Source organism: Agelaius tricolor, unplaced genomic scaffold (genome assembly GCF_023055355.1).
Source record: "Agelaius tricolor isolate 1412-34295 unplaced genomic scaffold, bAgeTri1.0.p SCAF_1, whole genome shotgun sequence".
NCBI lineage: Eukaryota > Metazoa > Chordata > Aves > Passeriformes > Icteridae > Agelaius > Agelaius tricolor.
Genome location: NW_027269261.1, coordinates 56,867,467 through 56,887,072, shown reverse-complemented (window position 1 = coordinate 56,887,072; position 19,606 = coordinate 56,867,467). Strand labels below are relative to the sequence as shown.

The 19,606-nt window shown below is 43.2% G+C and overlaps 1 protein-coding gene across 4 annotated transcripts in view; it reads left to right on the top strand.

Annotated features, from left to right (window-relative positions):
* AKAP12 (A-kinase anchoring protein 12) overlaps positions 1-11,629 on the top strand; it is a 30,603-nt gene extending 18,974 nt beyond the window's left edge. For 2 of the 4 annotated variants that reach the window (XM_071435618.1, XM_071435630.1), the window contains 3 exons: positions 2,144-5,844; positions 6,609-8,485; positions 9,008-11,629. In XM_071435618.1, coding sequence (XP_071291719.1) covers positions 2,144-5,844; positions 6,609-8,483 — 5,576 coding nt within the window. In that variant the 3' untranslated portion in view covers positions 8,484-8,485; positions 9,008-11,629. Of the gene's footprint in view, positions 1-2,143; positions 5,845-6,587; positions 8,486-9,007 lie in introns of all 4 variants that reach the window. The other 2 variants (XM_071435613.1, XM_071435622.1) reach the window with 1 other exon arrangement.
* The last annotated feature ends 7,977 nt before the right edge of the window (positions 11,630-19,606 follow it).

Here is a 19,606-nt window from a genome sequence, read left to right as displayed (position 1 = left end):
CTTCATAGCTGGCTAAGCCAAAAGAATAATTTTTAGTGTAAACAAGCTTAAGAATATATTAAAGTACCTGTTACCAAACAATTATAAAATATGTGATGTTTTGAAGATAGTCTCTGAAGAAGTGCCTCTAACTTCATGAATTCCCATTAAGCCTTTGATGGTTTTCTGTTAAATTACATTATTTTATGGAAATGACAAGGACTTTATTTCCAGACCTAAGAATAAATGAACACAAATACAAGAGTGGTTCCTTGGCTTTATCATTTTATAGTCTCAAAATAAAACTAAATAAACAAAATATGTTTGAAATAAACAAAAGTGTTTGATTGATAAGAGTTATTTTGCTTGTGGATTGTACTGATGTTTGCAAGAGGTATATTACCAATAGACTAAAAATTCTGGCAGCTTCTTCAAAATGTCTGTTTTGTCTTGCTCTTTGCCCTCACAAATGGCTCAGTTCAAACTTCTCTGGTCTGAAATGTTTGGGGAGTTAGCATGTTAGCAGAGGTCAGGCTTTTAATTGAATTAGGAGTTAACAATTGAGGTAAATAATATTGCACTGTTAGATAAAGGAAAAACAAAAAGCTTTGCTTATGTTGACTTGGAAACAACAACCGGTAGGCTGCTGATAGCGAAACATAATTTGCCCTCTACATAGCAGTTAGAAGCCATTATCCTTGTAGATTTTGTTTTGCTTATTGTGTAGTTAGTTGCACCCTTACCTGGACTGCATTGTCTGTGTGCTTCTGAAGAAGCAGCCCTTGAAAAAGGGAGAACCGGGCCAAGCAAGAGGCGTTGAGGGACTTCTGGAGATGCGGTGTTCCAGCAAAGTAAGGCCAGCTGCAGAGTCAGAGGCAGCTTCAAGGTGGTTCAAATAAAAACCAAATCACGTCAGGGAAGTTGATGATTCCGTGCTTTGTAAAGCTGTCTCCTCCTGCTTCGGAACATTGAAGTAGCACATGTACAGCTTAAAAGAAAGGGACCATGTCTTCTTTTAGGGTGTTGCTGTTCAACATTTAACATTTTAAAGTAATTTTATTTTTTTGTATTGGCACTCTTAACGGGTTTGGTCGGAGAGAAGAGTATGTTCCTTCATGGCCTTGCACTTTTGCCTGTTGCACAAAATCTAGGGTCAAGGAGAATATTAAACTGAAATCCTGACAGCATCCAAGCCCAAGAATCTTTTGGTGTCTTGAATATGCCGTAGATGTAATTTACAATGCCAGTCTCTGAACTTGAGTTGGCCAGAGGAGAAATAATACTTAAATTATCCTGGCAAGACTGAGAGAGGGGGTTGCCAGTGACCTGAACGAAAAATGCAAACTGTCCTCAAAGAAAAGATAATGCAAACAGACATGTGAGCAGTGGGGGATTTTACCTTCTTGCATAGTGACAACCTTATTCATTCTAAACAACATGGAATTGCTGTAGATGGTGATGCTATGTATGTTTTGAATACATACATATATTGTATAGAAGAATTCCAAAGATTCATGATCTTCAAAGCAATATATTGTTACCTGTTTTGTAGGGATTGTGAGTTTTCAGAAAAACAGGTGATTTCCCATGGGCGTTTTCACATCTTACTATTCTTTTGGGACAGAGCTGTAAAATAAGCTTTCTTTTTTTGTCATCATTTTAGGTCAACAGGCTTTTTTGAGTTTTGTTTTGCTTTGTTTGTTTGCAGGGTTTTTTTTGTTCGTTGGGTTTCCTCAGATGTGTCTGTCTGCATGGAAGTATTTATTGAGCTTTGCTTCAGGAATAATTGTATATATTATTCGGTATAGTCTATGATATTTTTTTTTTTTTACTTAAGTTTGCCTTAAAGTAAAAAACACCACAAGCCACACAACAAGAACTGCAAAATCAGGGTATAGAATAAGAGAATATAAGCTTGAAAGGTGTATTTGCAAATAAACTGTGGAAAGAATTGTAGAATGATATGAAGAAGGAAAATAATTATAATAGGGATAGAACAGAAACAAATTCTTAAAAATGTACTAGTAGCATATAGAAAAGATACGCCGATAATAATAGAACGTGTATGCTTATGCAAATTAGTAATAATGAAAAATATATAAAGGTATATTATAACATTAAATTTAGAAGGAAATTAACTGGGGTTTTGTTGTTGTTTAAACAGTTGGACAAACAGAACATTCCAGTGTAACTGTGAAGGAAGACACTGAAACTATGGAGACAAATCCATCTGACTCGGGCACCACAGACAGTGTAGATGCTGAGAAGGAGGATGCTCATTCAATTAAGCAGTTGCCAGCTTTGGAAGAAGTTGCAGAAGACCAGGTGGCAGAGCCACAGTCTTATGATCTGGGTTTTAAAAAGGTTTTTAAATTTGTTGGGTTCAGATTCACAGTGAAGAAGGAAAAGACAGGAAAATCAGAACCAGTTCAGCTGCTTACTGTGAAAAAGGAAACAAAGGTCCCTGAAGGAGCTGATGATGAAAAAGAAGTTGCCTCAGAAGAAACAGCAGTGCCTGAAGATGTACTCTCTGCAGAAGACAATACCAAAGATACACTGAAAAACGAAAAAACAGAAGATGAATCTCCTAAAATATCAGAAGCAACTGAGATTTGTTCTCAGCCAGTTGCCTTAGCCACTGAAACTGCATCACCATTAAGAAAACTTTTTACTCAAGGGTGGACTGGATTTAGAAAAAAGAAAAGTTTTAGGAAGCCTAAAGAAGATGAACAACAGTCTCCTGTGAAAGAAGAGGGGATAGAAAAAGAGGAGACAACATTAACAACTGAAATCAGTGAAAAGGAGGAGAAACCTGAGTCTGAGAAGCAAGATGAAGAGAGAAATGTGACAGCAGTAACTGTTGAAGCGCATGAAAAGGAGCAAACTGAAGGTGAAGTGCAGGAGTCAGAAAAGACTCTGGCAGCCACAGGAGTAGAAGGAAGTGAAAAGAAAGAGGTAGTCAAGCATGATGAGGAGGGACAAAAAGAGGACCCAGCAGCTGTAAAAGAAAGTGCAGAGGTAAAAAAAGATGAACAAGAAAGGAAACTGGTGGAAGTCCCAGAAAATCTTGGTAAAGAGGAAGAAAAAACTGAAGAAGGAGAGAAAGAAGGTGAGGTGACAGAGAAACCACTAAAAACAAAGTCAGTGGTACCTCTTGTCACTGACAGTGTGAACGGAGAATTGACAGCATCCTCAGAAGGCCTACCTGTGGGAGAAAAACTGGAGTCAATGGAAAAGTGTGAAAGAGATGACAGAACTGAAATAGCCTCTGAAGAGACATGTGAAACTGTGGCAATGGAAATTTCTAGTGATCAGCGTAGAAAATCTGAAGGAAAAGAAGGAAGTAAACATGCTCTTCTTGGGAAAGAGACATTAGATGAAAAAACAGAGGAAGCAGAATTAAAAATGTCACCCACAGCAGAAGATGTTGCACAGGGAGAAGCTCTGGATAGAACCACAGAGAAGAAAGAAAGCAAAGAACATGAAACAAAGTCAACTCTACTCTCTTCTACTTCTGAACAATCTGTTGACACAGAGGATAATCAACAGTCAGTCAAACCTGCTGATGAAGGACTACAGGGAAAACCTGGCACAGATACAACTGATACTGTCAAACAAGATGAAACAGCCATGGAAGTAACTTCTGAAGAGGCAGCTGGAAAGAGACCTCCAGAAGGTATCACAAATGAAGCAGAACTCCTGTCTTCGCAAGAAAAGACTAAATTACAAGGTAGCCCTTTAAAGAAACTCTTTACAGGTACTGGATTGAAAAAACTGTCTGGAAAGAAGCAAAAAGGTAAAAGAGAAGAATCTAAGTTAGGGGAACAGGGTGAACCAATTCAGCACTTATCAGATTCCCCAGATAGCCCAGAGGAGCAAAAGGGGGAGAGTTCTGCTTCTTCTCCTGAGGAGATGAATGAAATTCCCTCTTTAGAAAAATCCGCAGATGGAATGCAGGTCACTGAAAGTGAAGACGCCACAATTACAGATGTGGAGCGAAAAAGAGAAATTGTTACACCTTGGGCATCATTTAAAAAGATGGTGACTCCCAAGAAACGTGTCAGAAGGCCCTCTGAAAGTGATAAAGAAGAAGAAATTGATAAGACAAAGAATGTTGCAGTATCTGCAACTGAAAATGTTGCTGATGAAAATCAGGGAGAAATACAAGAAAATGGGATTGACCAGAAACCAGAGAAAATTACAGAAGAGCCCAGAAGAAAAGTTGATACCTCTGTCTCCTGGGAAACTTTTATATGTGTAGGTTCTTCAAAGAAAAGAGCCAGGAAGTCATCATCATCTGATGAAGAAAGCCAAAAAGTAGAAGAGTCTGGACAGAGCAAAGAAACAGCAACAGATGCAGTTCTTACTAGCTCTCAGGAGAGTGACCAAGGACAAGGGAATTCTTCCCCAGAACAGGCTGGAAGTCCGTCTGAAAGTGAAGGCATTTCAACATGGGAATCGTTTAAAAGGTTAGTTACTCCAAGAAGGAGATCCAAAACCAGAATGGAGGAGAGAAGTGAAGACTCTGTTGTGGGTTCTAGCCTGGAGCATTCAACATCAGATGGTGAGCCTGGAAAAGATGAATCATGGGTTCCATTTAGAAAACTGATGCCTGGGCGCAGGAAGAAAAAGTCAGATGGAAAGCCAGAACCAGCTCATCTTAAACAAGCAAGAGAAGACATGGCAGAAACAGCTGAGGAAGATTCTGATGTTCCAGCTGTTGTTCCTTTATCTGAATATGAAGCAGCAGAACAGGAGAAAATGGAAGCTCAACGAGCAAAAGATGCTGAAGCGACGAGAGAACAAACCTCAGAGGAAGAGAGAGCAGAAAAGGAGACCCTGAAGACGGGGCAAGGATCGGAAGGGCTGATACATGCAGTTGCTGTTACCACTGTGGAAGAAGAAAGGGCAGTGAGCAGCATTGAGGAAAGGTCACCATCATGGATATCTGCTGCTCTGACAGAGTGCATTGAGCAGGTGAGAGAAGAGGAAGAGAAAGAAACTCAGAAAACAGCTGAACCAGGTGTTACTGTGGAGGATGCAGTGGCAGCTGCTGAGACAGTGCCAGAGACTAGAAAGGATGTAAGTGATGACACCACAGCAAGTGAGCTGGAGCTAACCTCTGAAGCTGTGACTGCTCTGGAGACAGCAGAAGCTTCCTGTGCTGAAGAAACTATGGAAGTGTCCCTTGCTGAGGAGACAACTGAGATGGTTTCTGCTGTTTCACAGTTGTTAGAAACCCCAGATACTACAGAGGAAGCTACACCAGTTCAAGAAGTAGAGGCCACTGAACAAAATTTGAAAGAATTGGACAAACAGACACAAAAAGTTCTTCATGAAGTTGCTGAAAGAGTAAAATCAGATGTAACACAGGCTGTTACTGAAGGAGCTGTGACAGAAACTATAATTACAACAGTACAGGGACCTGAGTCAGAAGCGAAAGGTGCTACTAAAGATGGGAATGTTGTCGGCCAGGAAACCGTTCTGCTTGAACAGTCCTTGGAAAAAGAACACAAAGAGGATGGCTCCCAGCCCCAGCAAAGTGCAGGGAGCATTCAGGGCCAAAACAGAGTTGAAGAGAGTGTATTACCTGAAGGTTCAGAGAAAAGTGAAATACCTTCTGTGATGGAAGAAAGCACAGATGGATGTCAAGGATATGTAGAAGACCATAAAGAAGTAAATGAAGTGCAGATGACAACAGAGGAAACTTTATCACATGACAAAGAGTTTCACAGCATCAAAGCCACCACTCCCAAGGAAGAGCTGCTTGCAAACCAGGAGCCTTCAGAGCAAGAGAAACTGCCCATTACAGAGTTGACACTGGATGAGACAAGAGATGAATGTGCTCCAGAAGGAAAGCCTGCAGTAAGTATTGCATATAACACAAAGGTTCATTTGTCAAAGTAAAAGCCAGCAAGTGTTAGGTACTGTACCTTGTTTAGAACCAGGTTATGGGTATATTACTGTCAAGGACCTTCCTTGTGTAGCCTGAGGCAACTGAAGTTCATTTCCAGTGAGAGATACACTGATGTCTAGAAGCAGCAGGCACTGCAGCTTGTGTGCAGAGTGAGGTGGATGCAATAATGGAGTGGGAGATAGTGTGCATAGATGCAGAGGTACTGAAATGATTGTCATTAGGGCTCCTGCACTGCACAAAGTGACTGAAGATACTATATGAACACCTGAGATACAGATGTGATCCATGTGACACCATACACATTGGATGGTATCTTCAGTTGTGGGCAGAAATACAGGTGAGGCTGAGGTACCTCTGCAAAGGGAGGACATGGAAACAACACCACTATCTCCAGCTTTAAATGCTGTAGTTGCTGTGGCTGGCACATTCCTACCTTCTTCCCTACCTCCTCATCTTCTGGCTTAGTCTTTGTTTCAAGTGCTGCCAGCTGTCCCTTCCTTTAGTTAATTTTAGGTTGCCCTTTGTTTAATGAGCTACATGTCCTCAGAAATGACACAAGGTGGGATCTTGATGAGGTACTAATCCCTGTGTCTTCACTGTGTGCTCTTCCCATAACACTTGTCCTTTTGGGTGTTGCGGTTTTTCACCTAGAACATTGCTGGTCACTCCCTGCTTGTACCTTTTTTCACAGATCTGTTGCAATTCTTCACAGGTTCAGGACAAGACAGAGGACGAAACCTCATCCTTGGGGCTTACAGCTGAAAAGCTTGAAGGAGAGGGCAGAACGCTCACTGTGGGATCAGAGTGCACAGAAGCAGTTGTCACTGTTGAAACTGAGAAACAAGATGGAGCTCCTGACTCAGAAGAGCAAGTTTGTACTAAAGGAGTTCCTAGCAGGACACCTGCCCAGAGAGAGGAAGATGATGCTGTGCACAGTGGAGTAAAAACCACAGAAGTCACTGTTCCTGAGGTTCTTCTGCAGAGCCAGGGAAAAGCCTCTGCCCTTCCTTCAAAAACAGTTGGCTCAGAAGCAGCTGCAGATGCTGAGCAGAGCATGAGCAATGGGTGTGACAGGGACATTGCAGCAAAAGATTCTGTGCCTGTCACAGAGCCACAATGTAGAGACAAAACAACTGAAACCCCCTCCAAGAGTGATGAAGTGGAAGGTGCCGTGCTCAAATCTGAAACACGGTTGGAGAGCACTTCCATCGTTGCTGAGGCTCCCGTGCAGATTAAAGCAGATGGGGCATCTAATTTATCATCAGCATGCCCAGAGATTGTTGAAAATGGTAGTGCTGTTATCACTGATAAAAGTCCTAAGAAATGTGAAACACCCAGCAGCTTGGCTGGAGAAGAGACTGTGGGAAAAGGACAAGAACTTGTAGAAACCTTGAACTGTCAAGGTTTCCAGAAAGAAGATAAGAAAAATGAGCAATTGCTGGATGGAGCCAAAGAAGTATTTGAATATGGAAAACAGGAAGCTGTGAGACATGATGAATGTTCAACTGCTGTCCAGCAAGAGGAAGGCTCTGACTCAGCCTTTCCACAGGCTGAAGGCTTGGGGGCTCTGAAAACACCTGTGGTTCTAGCAGCTGCAGCAGGTGGAGAGCATGTCGTGGCAGAAACTGCAACATGCACAGATGTGACAGCCAAAACTGTACACTTGGCTACTACACCAGAGCAAATGGCTTCTGAAGAGGTCCCAGTTATTAATACTGACTGTTCAGGCTGTGGGACTGCAGAGCTTGGTAGTGTGGAGACACCCAAGCCTGGAGTAACTTGTGCTTCCATGAATGGAGTATCAGAGGAGCAAGAGCGGCCCCAGAGCACAGGGCAAGCTGAACACAATGGCATTCCTTCCAGTCACAGTCTGTCTCCCAGCCACCCTGAATTTCAAAAGCATGTTATTCAGTCTGTGATCATAGAGTCCCAGAGCACAAAAATTGTATTGAATGCCATCCAGTCAGCTGTTCACAAACTTGCAGAAACAGAAGAGTCGGCTGCCCTTGAGTCAGAGGAGAGCATTAAGTCCATAGGGAAAAGCCCATCAGATAAAATTGTACCTGAACTTCTGGGAAGTACACAGGTAGATCAACAGCTTCCAGTAAAAGAGGAAGAGATGCAAAGTAAGGAACAAGAGCTCAAGCAAACAGGAATAGTGAAAACTGCTACCTTAACTGAGTCTGCAGAAATCCATGCAACTGTGGAAAAAAAGGACATGCCTTTAATTTCTGAGATGCTGAAAGATGGGCAAAGTCAGAATTCTATAACAGTTGTGACAAGCCCTGAAGAAATTTCAAGGGGAAGTGCGAGACTTCAGGAATCAACCCTAGAACAAAGTACTTCAGAAGATTCAACCAAAGACACCCTAGACATACACACACCAAAATTAAGGGAAAAAGAGGTTGGGTACATTATGGAAATCTCAGACCAACATACAGGACAGCAAACATGCAGAGAAAGTGAGGAACAACTATATCATCCTCCAGTGGAAGATGGGAAAACACAAATGTGGGAGGATGACAGTTGTCAAGAAGGAACATCTTGTGATAGACAAAGTCAGAACTCAGTGGCTCTGACGCCTTGAATGTAAGTAGCATTTTTAGCCAGTAATTTATTTCTTTTTCTAAGATAGTTGTGAGGATCCCTAAACTGTCCTCTCTAATGTGTTGTGGTTGTTTTGTTTTTAATTATTTTGCTGAAGGGCTGCCCTCACTTCAGTGGCCTTGGACTTGGCCTATATTTTGGTGTGGTATTTCTGGGAGGTAGTAATGTATTTTTCAGTTTTCCTAGGTAGGAACTCACATGACACATTTAATGTATTCAATTTAATGTGCAAACCCACTCTGTAACAAAGCTCTTTTTAAAATCCTAAAGGATGTCAGTATTGCCTTCCATGGTAAACTTGGAGTGCCTCACGTGCAAAGCTCTTTGCACTTCAGAGGAATTTGAGTCAGAAATTACAAGTACAGTCTCTCCCTAGGATATATACTGCACTTGCTTCACTAAGTCATAAGACCTTTATCTCTGAGAACTGCTTGGGAAAATAATGTATTCTTGAGAAAGTAAGCAGTCATTACTAAAGCTTTTTTATTGTCATTTTTCTTTCAGATGTGCTAAGCATCCATGTGGCATGTGGAGAGATGCCAGTCCTAGAGAACAACTGACAATCCTGCCACAGAACCAGGAGCTTTATTCACTACCCTTTATTCTTGGATGTTAACGTCTGTTCTTTTGAAGACCTCGCCTTGCCATTTTTGTTAAAAAACAATGCCTTTAATATTGGCTGTATCCATACCTGTGTTCCATGAAGGTTATTTGTCTCTGCCCAAAATAATCCATTAGGACTGGAGCTGCACCACTCAGTGACTGGGCAGACCACTAGAATTTTTGCCATGGTTATTACTGTCCCCTCATTTAATGTGTGTCCTGACTGTCCAATCTCCTTGAATCCCTTCACTTGTCCCTGAGTCTCCCTCCCTTCTTTAGCAGTCTCCCTTTCCCATCACATCTTTTATAGCTGCCTTGATCTGACCTGTGAATGGCTGTAGGTGCTACTCAGCTTGTATGTGAGGGGGAAGAGGAGGGCTGACTGATGAGAACACATGAGACTTCTGGATACGTCTGTCAAACAGCAGGAACTGGATCACGCACAAATTGTTTGAGCAAGGTGCTCAAGTTTGCTGCCTTTCAGTCCCATTCAGGTATCTCTGTCCATCTTTCAGTTGTATTTGTGCAGGCCTGATTCAGTCAGAAATTATATCTACAGTGTAGCTTTGAAAGGAGATGGAAAATACCCTTCCTCTGTTGTTCCAGACTTCAGGTCTCAGGACTGGACTGTAATGTATTGAATATTTATATGTATGTCTTAAACCCAGTTCTGATTTTAATGTAGAGCAATGATACTTCTGTACTGTTTAGGCATTCCCTTAAATGAATATTGTAGAGTAGCCTGGAGAGGAAATTGATACTTATTGGAGCAGAAATTGATAACATGTAGTTTCCTATTTATTGTTCCAGGTTTTTCCCCCTGTAAAATCTCTCAAAAAATTTGGCTGTCTTGCTTTGAATATTTATATGTATACCCTAAACCCAGTTCTGATTTTAATGTAGAACTATGATATTTCTAATGACAAAAGGAGAGCCCTGACCTGACCCACTGCTCACTTCTACTTGCAGCCCTCCCTGGTTTCTGAGAACCCTCCAGACACCACCACTTGTTCTTGTGCCACTTTGTATCTCATCCCTCTGATTCCAAGCTCTGCTAATTTCTGGTGACTGCCCCATCCAATGCAAAGCTTTTCCCTGCCCTATAATGTCTTAACACCTTCCCTGCGCACACACTTCCTTCTTTCCCAATCCCTGCCTGAACTGTTTTCCCACCTCACCATTTTTTGAAATTCTCCCCACTCCTGATAATTCTCTGTCTCTTCTGAGGCAGGAGTAGAAAAGAGGAAAAAAGGGACTTGGTAATGAGTTCTGCCTTGAATTTCAAAAAGCTGATGAGATTTTTGGGGTCCTGAGGTCTTAAAAAGCTTCATGAAAGGTGGATTGGATTGACAGCAGGTGAGACCAGAATGGGTAGGGTGATATAAAGATGCTTAGAAGCCTCAGGACTGAGAGTCCTGGGATGTCTGTCCCCAACAGGAATTGGTCCTCTCCTTTGTTGTTTACGTTAAAATCGAACAAGGGGTACAAGTCAGTACTTTCAGCTCTGATTTCCAAAGTGAAGGTTACAGATCACACATTGTGAAACCAATGCCCATCAAGTTGAACAATAACTCACTCTCATACCTGTATAGTAATTTATTTTAAAATCAATTTTAGTGTACAGATGCTCTTGTTACGGCAGGTGCTGGCCTCTCCTCGAGGCTGCACATCCAGCAAGCGACGTGACTGATTGCACTGGTGTGATTGCACCATCTGGTGCTGCCCTGCGTGGAAGCATCAAAAGATTTTTCCTTACCTCAGAGCGAATTATATAAATATTTAAAGCCAAACAATGTGGTTTCAAACAATCCAGTCTATCTCTGTCCATTGTTAGTGGCAGCTTTCCCCCTTAGCTTTGGGCGATTCCAAAAACCTCAGTTGGTTTCCACGCGTTTAGATTGGCTTGCAAGGTAATGATGCTCTTAATAACACCTCACAAGTGCAAACTTGGCTGAATTTGTACAAATTGTATACCTATGTACCTTAAGCCATATTGCAATAACTGCAGCAGGTAAAACAAAATAACAAAAGCATGACCTGTGTAATCCTGATTCTTACGTTTGTAGCTCCAAAGCTGTTAATAATATGTAAAGTTACTTCTTGTCTGATCCTCATTTAAATAAAGCTAGCTTTACCACAATGTAAATTGTCTGTTGGTAGTAATTGAGCAGGCAAGGGCTTTTAACTTGCCTGTTCTCTTCATTAATCCAGGGCCTAGGTAAGCAATGCAACAAACCTAACTATAAAACAAATAAAAAATCTTTTTATAACTGACAGCTAAAAATACCTGCTGCACCCAAAACCACGCTAATGGTGCAGGGAGCATGTCTCCACAAAAAGACACTACTTTGTTCCAGTGTATTGCTTTGGCCTCTGAAACTCTCCTTGAGACTGTGACTTCTGGCTTGTGCTTAAAAGCTTGAAGCTTCCTCTAATCCAATGTATTGGGTTACTAAATTTGATTTTGTGTTTTTAAGGTAGATTTCATTGATTAAATAAAATGCAACTACAAATTTGTTCTAACTTGTGTATGTGGTGAGTTTTTTTTCACCTTGCTTAGTGTAAATTATTTTCTGCTGGTTGCTTCATCTTCAGGGAGTTGGATTTGCTCCTGAAAATTCACATTCAGGTTTTGACATGAATTACAGAAGCTAATTACAGAATTAAACTATGATTTGGCTCTAAGTTTCAATAAAATGTGCATATTTCAGAAGGAATAAGAATAGGGTACTCCTGACGACTGAAATACTTCAATTAATTTCAAGATAGAAAACAGCATTCTGTGAGCCAGAATGAAAAATTAGTAAATCATATGCCTTGCTGGTGGGACTTAAGTATAGAAAATTCCAACAAAGCAACAACCTAAATGTCCACAAAACCTTTGTTATAGATTAGCAGATTGAGGGTCTTAGGCTCATAACTGGTATCTTTTAGGCTCCCTCACCTCTGCTTAGCAAGGGTATACTCATGGCACCAGAAATCTAGGTGTGCCTGTTAATTATCTTAGCAAACCTTGGACTTCAGACATAAAGTTTTTCCAGCTGTTCATGTTCTGTGGCTGAAGCTGATTAGCAGTGTTTGTATCTCAAGACAGATTCACACCTGAACTAGTTTTTTAATAATTGGTGCCTTCCTATCCTCAGCTAAAATGCTGAATCCTGTATATGCAAATACCTAGTTGTGCTGATTGCAGCAAGTGCAGGGATATTGGAGCACTGCATGCAGCCTGTCTCTCTTCTTGCTTTGGCATGATGTCAAGGGCTCACACCGCAGGGGACTGATCTCACTGTCCCCTTTTGGCATCTGGAGGTACAAATTGAACCAGCATCTCCTGCCAGACATTGTGCTCAAGGTGTACACAGCCTCTGCTGCCCTGTTTGCAAGACTGGTGCGTTTATACTGGTCAGTGAAATCTCAGAACAGGCATCTAACCAGGGATTGGAGTTCAAGCCTCTTGCACCCCGAGGAAGTTTGTATGCTGTTTCCTCTTGCAGGGTTGTTTTATTGGCAACAGCTCAAGTATCCTGCCTGTTAGCTCAGGCTATGGAAGTGGATCTGGCTTTCCCATGCAATCCAGAGCATATGGGAGGCAGCTGTGCTCACTGAGGAACCTGCACAGCTTGGATACAGCAAGTGCTTGGGGATGGGCAGGAGGTTTGCCAAAAGCAGAGAGGATTCCTGAGATGTTCATGTCTGGATGCTGAACGCTGGATGTTTGTCATTCGCAGCTGCCACATGGGAAGGGAGCGGGCCTGAGGAGGCTCACAAGGAAGGATGTGGCTTGGAATGAGGAGCAATGTGGAGCAGAAGGCCAGTGGAATTGGCAACATGGGGTTTGGAGTTCTAATTTGGCAGGGGGAAGAATGATGTGATAAAGGAGGGGTGACTTTGCTCTGTGAACATTTTGAGATACTCCTAACAAGGTGGGAACAGCCACCACAATGCCAACACCTGGTACAGGGCTGCTGTCATCTCTAGTTGGGCACGACATGTAGTGTTTATAAAAGTAAGAATTAAAGTCAGGGGTCTGGTGTCTGTTCTGCCGTCTGTAAAGTTAGCATGTGTCTGTTTTGCTTCAACATCCTCCTGAAAAAATACTGTCAACTCGTTAGAACAGGAAGAAGGGTTTTAGGAAGCATGTCCTATTCCCCCTTGAAAATGACATCCACTTCCAGAGCTTGAAAAGGCTGTGAATAATCATAGAATGATTTGGGACAGGTGGGACCTTGAAGACCATCTGGTTCCAACCCCCTCTGCAATGGGCAGGGCAAGGAGTGATGATTTGATGACATGAGGGGAGCAGAGGTCTGATATGCCACAGGAGCTGTGCCTTAGGGATGGTCTCTGTGCCAGCTTCACCCTGTCCTCTTCATCTGTTCTACAGATAGACCTCTGTCCCTCCTACAAGGACAGGAAGGATAACCAACGTGATGCCTTTTCTCTGAGCAGCTAGACAAGAGAGGATTGTGGAAAACTGCAAGGCATTTGCAAGCCAGTTGCTGCCCTGGAAGGCAGACATCCTAGGAAGCCTTCAGGAAGCAGCCTGGGAGCAATCCCTGCCTTCTCCCCAGCAAAAGTGTTCCCCTGGGAGGCTCTTCTGTGTCCCCTCAGGCTGCAGTACTATGGCCTTCTCTCCCTACCTGAGCTAGCTGTCTCTGCTCTGTAAGCAGGTTCCTGGTGAACTTTTAAATGAATTTCTGGGAGATTTTCATGGGACAGTCCCAGAGGCAGCGTTACAGTCAGCGGTACCTGTAATTTCCCATAAAAGCAGCTGTATGAAACAGAAATCCTGACACACAACCACCTGGACTAGCATGTCTTCCTTTCACTATTCCAGGGTAGCCATGAAGGTAACAAAAAGACAGACAGAGGTGATGCTCAGCCAGTGTTTGAGGGTAGTGTATGCCCAGGGCCAAAAAGGAGTAAAGTTTTCAAGACTGGTTCACTTATAGTAGAGGAGGCTGGGAGGTTACAGCTCCAAGGAAAGTCTGCTAGGTGAAGATGGGGCAAGGGGGAAACATTATTTATTCAGAGGAAGTTTTCTTAGCCCAATTACATTTATTTTTTAATCTCCCAGATAATGTTTTCATTATCATTTCGTGAGCATGATTAAGAATTTGAAGGACAAATATGAGCTGTCCATTATTCTGGAACTGACATGAACTCTTCTAAACTAGAGCATTTGCTGAATAATCTTGAAAATAACATTATTTTCTTTGGCATACATCTCCCTGCTGGGAAAATGCTTTTATTGGATTTTTGCATAATCTGTCTTGATCCTGCAATTGGATTCCAGCTCATACATCCTCTCTCCTCCCCACAGCAGAGCCAGTTAATGCCTCGCAGATGCAAGGGGGGAACCTGCATTGGTATGAATGATGTGGCAAAGGCTGGGCATATTGCTTACACTTTGTCATACAAAAGCATGTTTAATTTAAAAATTCCACACAAACAGACAAATCCCTTGAGCCATTATTGGCACCAGTTGGTAGAAGCAGGCTCATATTCATTCTGGGCTCATATTAATCGTGGCAGTATATTGACTATGCTGAAATTACTGTTTGGTTTTCTTTCACTCATAGGCAGTAGTTGCTCATGAAGAGAACAGACAGTACTTCTTTCTGTAAATATCCCTTGAAGCGTCTCAAGGCTCTGGACGTTCCTGTTACTAGTTATTTATTTTTCCAATAGAAGAGGCATCACATTTTGTTTTCTCTTTCCAGTTAAGAGCTTGGATCGCTTGGGTAGCATTATACCTTGCAATCTAAGCAGGTGAGATGGTTTTGCTTAAAACTTCTCAAAATCCTATTTTAGTTTTAACTAATGTACAGGGAACACAGGGATGATGTGCTATAACAAAGCAACCTGCTATACTTCTATATTATACCACAGAAATCAGGAAACTTGACATATCACTGAAAAAATAATACTTGAATTTTGAATTGTAAACTAGGCAGGGTAGTGATTATTTTTTCCCATTGAGACAAAGTAAAATTAGCAGGAAAGTGGTAGTGGGTGGCACTGGCAACAAGCAGGGAAGCAGAAGAGCTTCCATGGAGGGGAGGACTGCAGGAGCAGAGACCAACATGCATCAAGTGATGTAAGATTGCTGCTGCTGGAAACAGAATGTTTATTGTGACAAACTTGGAATTAGGAAAAAAATCAGAGAGGTTCCACAATCTGCAAATCCAGGAAAAGATTTAATTGAGTAGAAAAAAAAGAGTGCTTTTATTGAACATGAATTTGTGACCTGTTTGCAGGAATGCAGATAATATGGCCACTGTGGCTTCTCAAGGATGAAGTGCTCTTTAAAGAACATGTTCATACCTACATATGAACATTTGAAGTAAGAGTATCTTCACTTTAAAGATAAGCTGATAGCTTTAACATAACACTTACCAATGAACCAAAGAGTGTGAAGGTAGTGCTTTCCTTTCTGCAAGAGGAAAGACAGGTAAGAGGGCTTTTAAAAATTTGCTAGAAATAAACATGAAAGTGCATGGTTAACTAATAATGATCTTTGAAGTGTAAAGCTCAATTTTCCTGCTTGTTACCGATTTTCTTAAGGGAGAAACCAAAACCCTCTACCTGGCTCCTACTCTAAATATAGCACACAAACCAAAGTTTAGAAGGTTATGTTTGAATTTTAAATGGGCTGAGACTGAAATATTAATGATTCCTCAGCTTAGAAGAGCCTTAAATAGACTATCAAGTGAGCAGTGCTGAGGTTAGACTGTTTTAATGTTCCAGGGAAGAATCTGTGGCTCTTTCTGATTCTGTTGTGATCTCAAAATGTAACAAAACTATGAGCACAGAGTGTCCATAAAGTGAGAAGATACTCTGGCTTTTAAGCAGAGAGGAGGAAGACTAAACAGAGGGAGTATTACTGGTGATGCTTGGGGAGTTAATATTTTTCATCCCTTCCTAAGCCAGCGCTCTGGGCTGGAGGAGCAGATGGACATTTGTGTACTTCGTGTGCACACACACACGTGTGCATACATGCACCCTCCCTCTGGCGAGGACGTGCTCAGGCTCTGTCCCCTCTCTGGACCTGGGGACAGGGAACTTCAGCAGCGGCACTGAAGCTCAAACAATTGCTTCCCCTTGGCCTTGCACTTCCCTGGCGCAGCTGGAACACGGTGTGCAGGGACATGCCGGTCTTTCCGCTGAACTGAAATTTCTCTGACACCTGCTTATCAGCTCTCTGGTCTCTCCTGGCAGCGCTGCCACTCTGTGGGGGACACAAAATATCCTCTCGAGGCGTGTTTTCCCTGGTGTACCTGCCCCTGCCAGCCTCGGGACTTGGCGCCTCTCAGTGGAGCCGCGGAACCGCCTCTGGAGCCCGCCGTGGAAAAGGCTCTGCTCTCCGGGATGAGCCCGCTGCGGGACAGGGCTGCCGGAGTCCCTTCTGCCCCTCTCCTTGGCTTTCCAGTGCAGCCGCTGGGTGCGGGGATGCTGCCCGGGATGCTGCCCGGGGATGCTGTGCGGGGATGCTGCCCGGGGATGCTGTGCGGGGATGCTGCCCGGGGATGCTGTACGTGGATGCTGCCGGGGGATGCTGCCAGGGGGATGCTGTGCGGGGATGCTGCCAGGGGGATGCTGTACGGGGATGCTGTGCAGGGATGCTATGCGGGGATGCTGCCCGGGGATGCTGCCAGGGGGATGCTGTACGGGGATGCTGTGCAGGGATGCTATGCGGGGATGCTGCCCGGGGATGCTGCCAGAGGATGCTGTGCGGGGATGCTGCCCGGGGATGCTGCCAGGGGGATGCTGCCCGGGGATGCTGCCCGGGGTGCTGCCCCGCGGAGGGCCGGGTGGCTGCACTGGTGTGACGGCACCATCTAGTGCTGTCCCTGCATACCACCGCTGCATGCTCGGCCGGGAGGAGGCTCAGCTGGGGCTTCTCTCAAAAACAAACCAAAAGGAAAAACCGACCCAGGCTGCACCTTCCGTGTGTGTAGAAGCATTATCTCCTGCTTCATAAAATCCCAAAAGGGGGAGAAATCGATGTGGCAAAGGAAGAAACTTCTAGCTGTTTTCTTCCCAGCTAGCTGAAATTCCACCCTGCTCTGGCAGCTGTTGAAGAGTAAAAAGCAGGGCAGAGTATTAGTTTGCATTAGTGATGTATGTGCACAAAACACACGTGAGAAATGATGAGCTGCTTTAGTGGGCTCTGAAGGGAAAATGCAAGCTCATTTCTAGATGGCTGCTGGTTTTGGAGCCTGAAAGTCTTTGGAGTGGGCTGCAAGCCACAGGAAAGGTACAGACTGGGCTTCTGAACTGGGAGGCAGGGATATACCAGCTTACCCCAAAAGCCTTAGGCATCAGATCCAGCAGAAACTGGGCTGCTGAGGCTCTCCTGCTTCCTGGGTGATGGAAGGGACACCTGCAGTGTGATGCAAGGGAAGGTGAGTGAGCACTGGAGTCATTAGCCAAGGATAAGTGGCAACATCTTTCAAGATATTCAGCCTGTTTGCAGATACACCCAGTATGTACCATAAATGGTAAAAACCAGAGGAGAACCTCAATGAAAATAAAGGTAATGGAAAAGGAAAAGAGCCAGCCTATCTCTATGTGAAAAAGAGAAAGCAAACTGGGGAAATAGAGAAGCACTACTGAATACAAGTGGTTGTGGAAAATGTACCTAGACGAAGAGCAAACTCTAAGTCAGTTAAATGTACAGACAACACCAGTTTTATATCAATTAGCTAAATTTCCTTCTTCATAATAATCCCCTGGTATCCATACCCAGGGATTGTGGTGACAAAGTACAACTTCAAAGTACAACTTCAAAAAAAGTATGACCAAGGCAGAGGGTTTTAGGGATGTGGTCTCTTGGGCACCTGCATGGCAAGTAGCAACTAACAGCAGATCATGGAGGCCCAGCAGTTGCTGCCAAAGCACTCACTGCATCTGTTCCCAGTATAGCTGATACAGTCACTCCTCTTAATGATGGATGGCAACTATCAACGTGAAAGAAATGTTTTTCATGACCCCAGCACTGGGGGCAGATCAGATGAGGTTTGCTGTCATCTGCTAGAGAATTCACTGTACGTTTACTTGTCTATTCCAAAGCTTAAACTGTAGTCCTAGCATATGTGTAGCTCATGCTACATTGCCCAAAGAGCTGGAAATGTTAAAATTTCCACAAGAGGTCACTGTGAGGCAGTGCATCAGTGATGGAGGACGAGGCTGCTTCACAAAACCTGTAAAGACTATGGATGCTTCTGACAAGACAGCTACAGTCAGCTGGGGTAGAGATACCAGCAGCACAGGAACAAGGGCCCAGTCACAAATTCTTTTTTTGGGGAGTCAGATGGACAGGTGGGAGACAAACAGGTGCTACAATAAATCCAAAGGTTATCCCTGTCCCAGAATAAGAAATTAGTTATGTGCTGTGCCAGAGACTATTAGGAGGAGGCATATTCCAGGATGCAGTATAATAATCTGACTACTCCATAATTTACTAAGGAAAAACGCAATCTGGGAATGGAGCCCACAACATAAGAAGGCCCTAGTGCTGTTGAAGAAAAGCATCAATGTGTTTCAGCCACTGGGACTTATCTGCCCTATGTGGCCCCCCCTCACTGTACATCCAGGGATATGGCTGGGGACTGGAGCAAGAGTGACTGCCTGGACACATGCAACATCAAGCCACTTTGGGTTCCAAATAGAATGTAAGAATGCAATCATATGTAACAATAAGATTGTTATAAAATAACTATGAAAAGAAAAAATTATTTTGAATAGGAAGCCAGAGATTATGGTTTTAGAGGAAGGTCATGAAGCTGAGCAGTGGGGTCATCATGAAGGCAAGTGCACTTACCCTCTAATAAAGCCTTTTGAAAAGCAAAGAGCATGAGTGTTTATTTCTGTGGTAAGCATGGGCTGCCTCACTCCCAAAGCTTTGTACACTTCAGTGAAGTCTGCATCAGAAAAGGTGGTAGGTGTAGCTGCTCCCTAGACCATTTTCTGCATTTGCTTAACTGAGACCTTTTTATCTTCATCTCTAAGAACTGCTTGGGAAAATAAGATAATCTTGAGAGAGTAAGTTGTCGTTAATAAAACTTTAATAATTCTCTTCTTTCTGTCAGATACACTGGGCATCCATGTGCCATTTGGAGAGATGCCAGTCTTGGAGAACAACTGCCAAGGTTGTGGCAGAGTCAGGAGCTTTATCCACGAGGCTTCATTCAGGGGTGCTGACAGTTACTCTTTGAAGACCTTACCTTTTTGTCATGGTCATAAAAAGCAGTGCCTTTAATGCTTAGTGTAGTGTGCTCCATGCCATGGTCTGCACAACAGAGCCAAGATCATGGAAGATATTTCAACCCACTCCCCTCATGGAGGACATCAAGGATTCCTCTGCCTCCTTCTCCCTTTTCCTATCATGAGACAGGGAGAGAAACAAGGGCATGTCCTACACATGCTCTCAAGTGAAAGGGAAAACTGAAGCTGAAATTAGAGAAGACTGAGTGAGAAGGGGAGAAAATCACATTC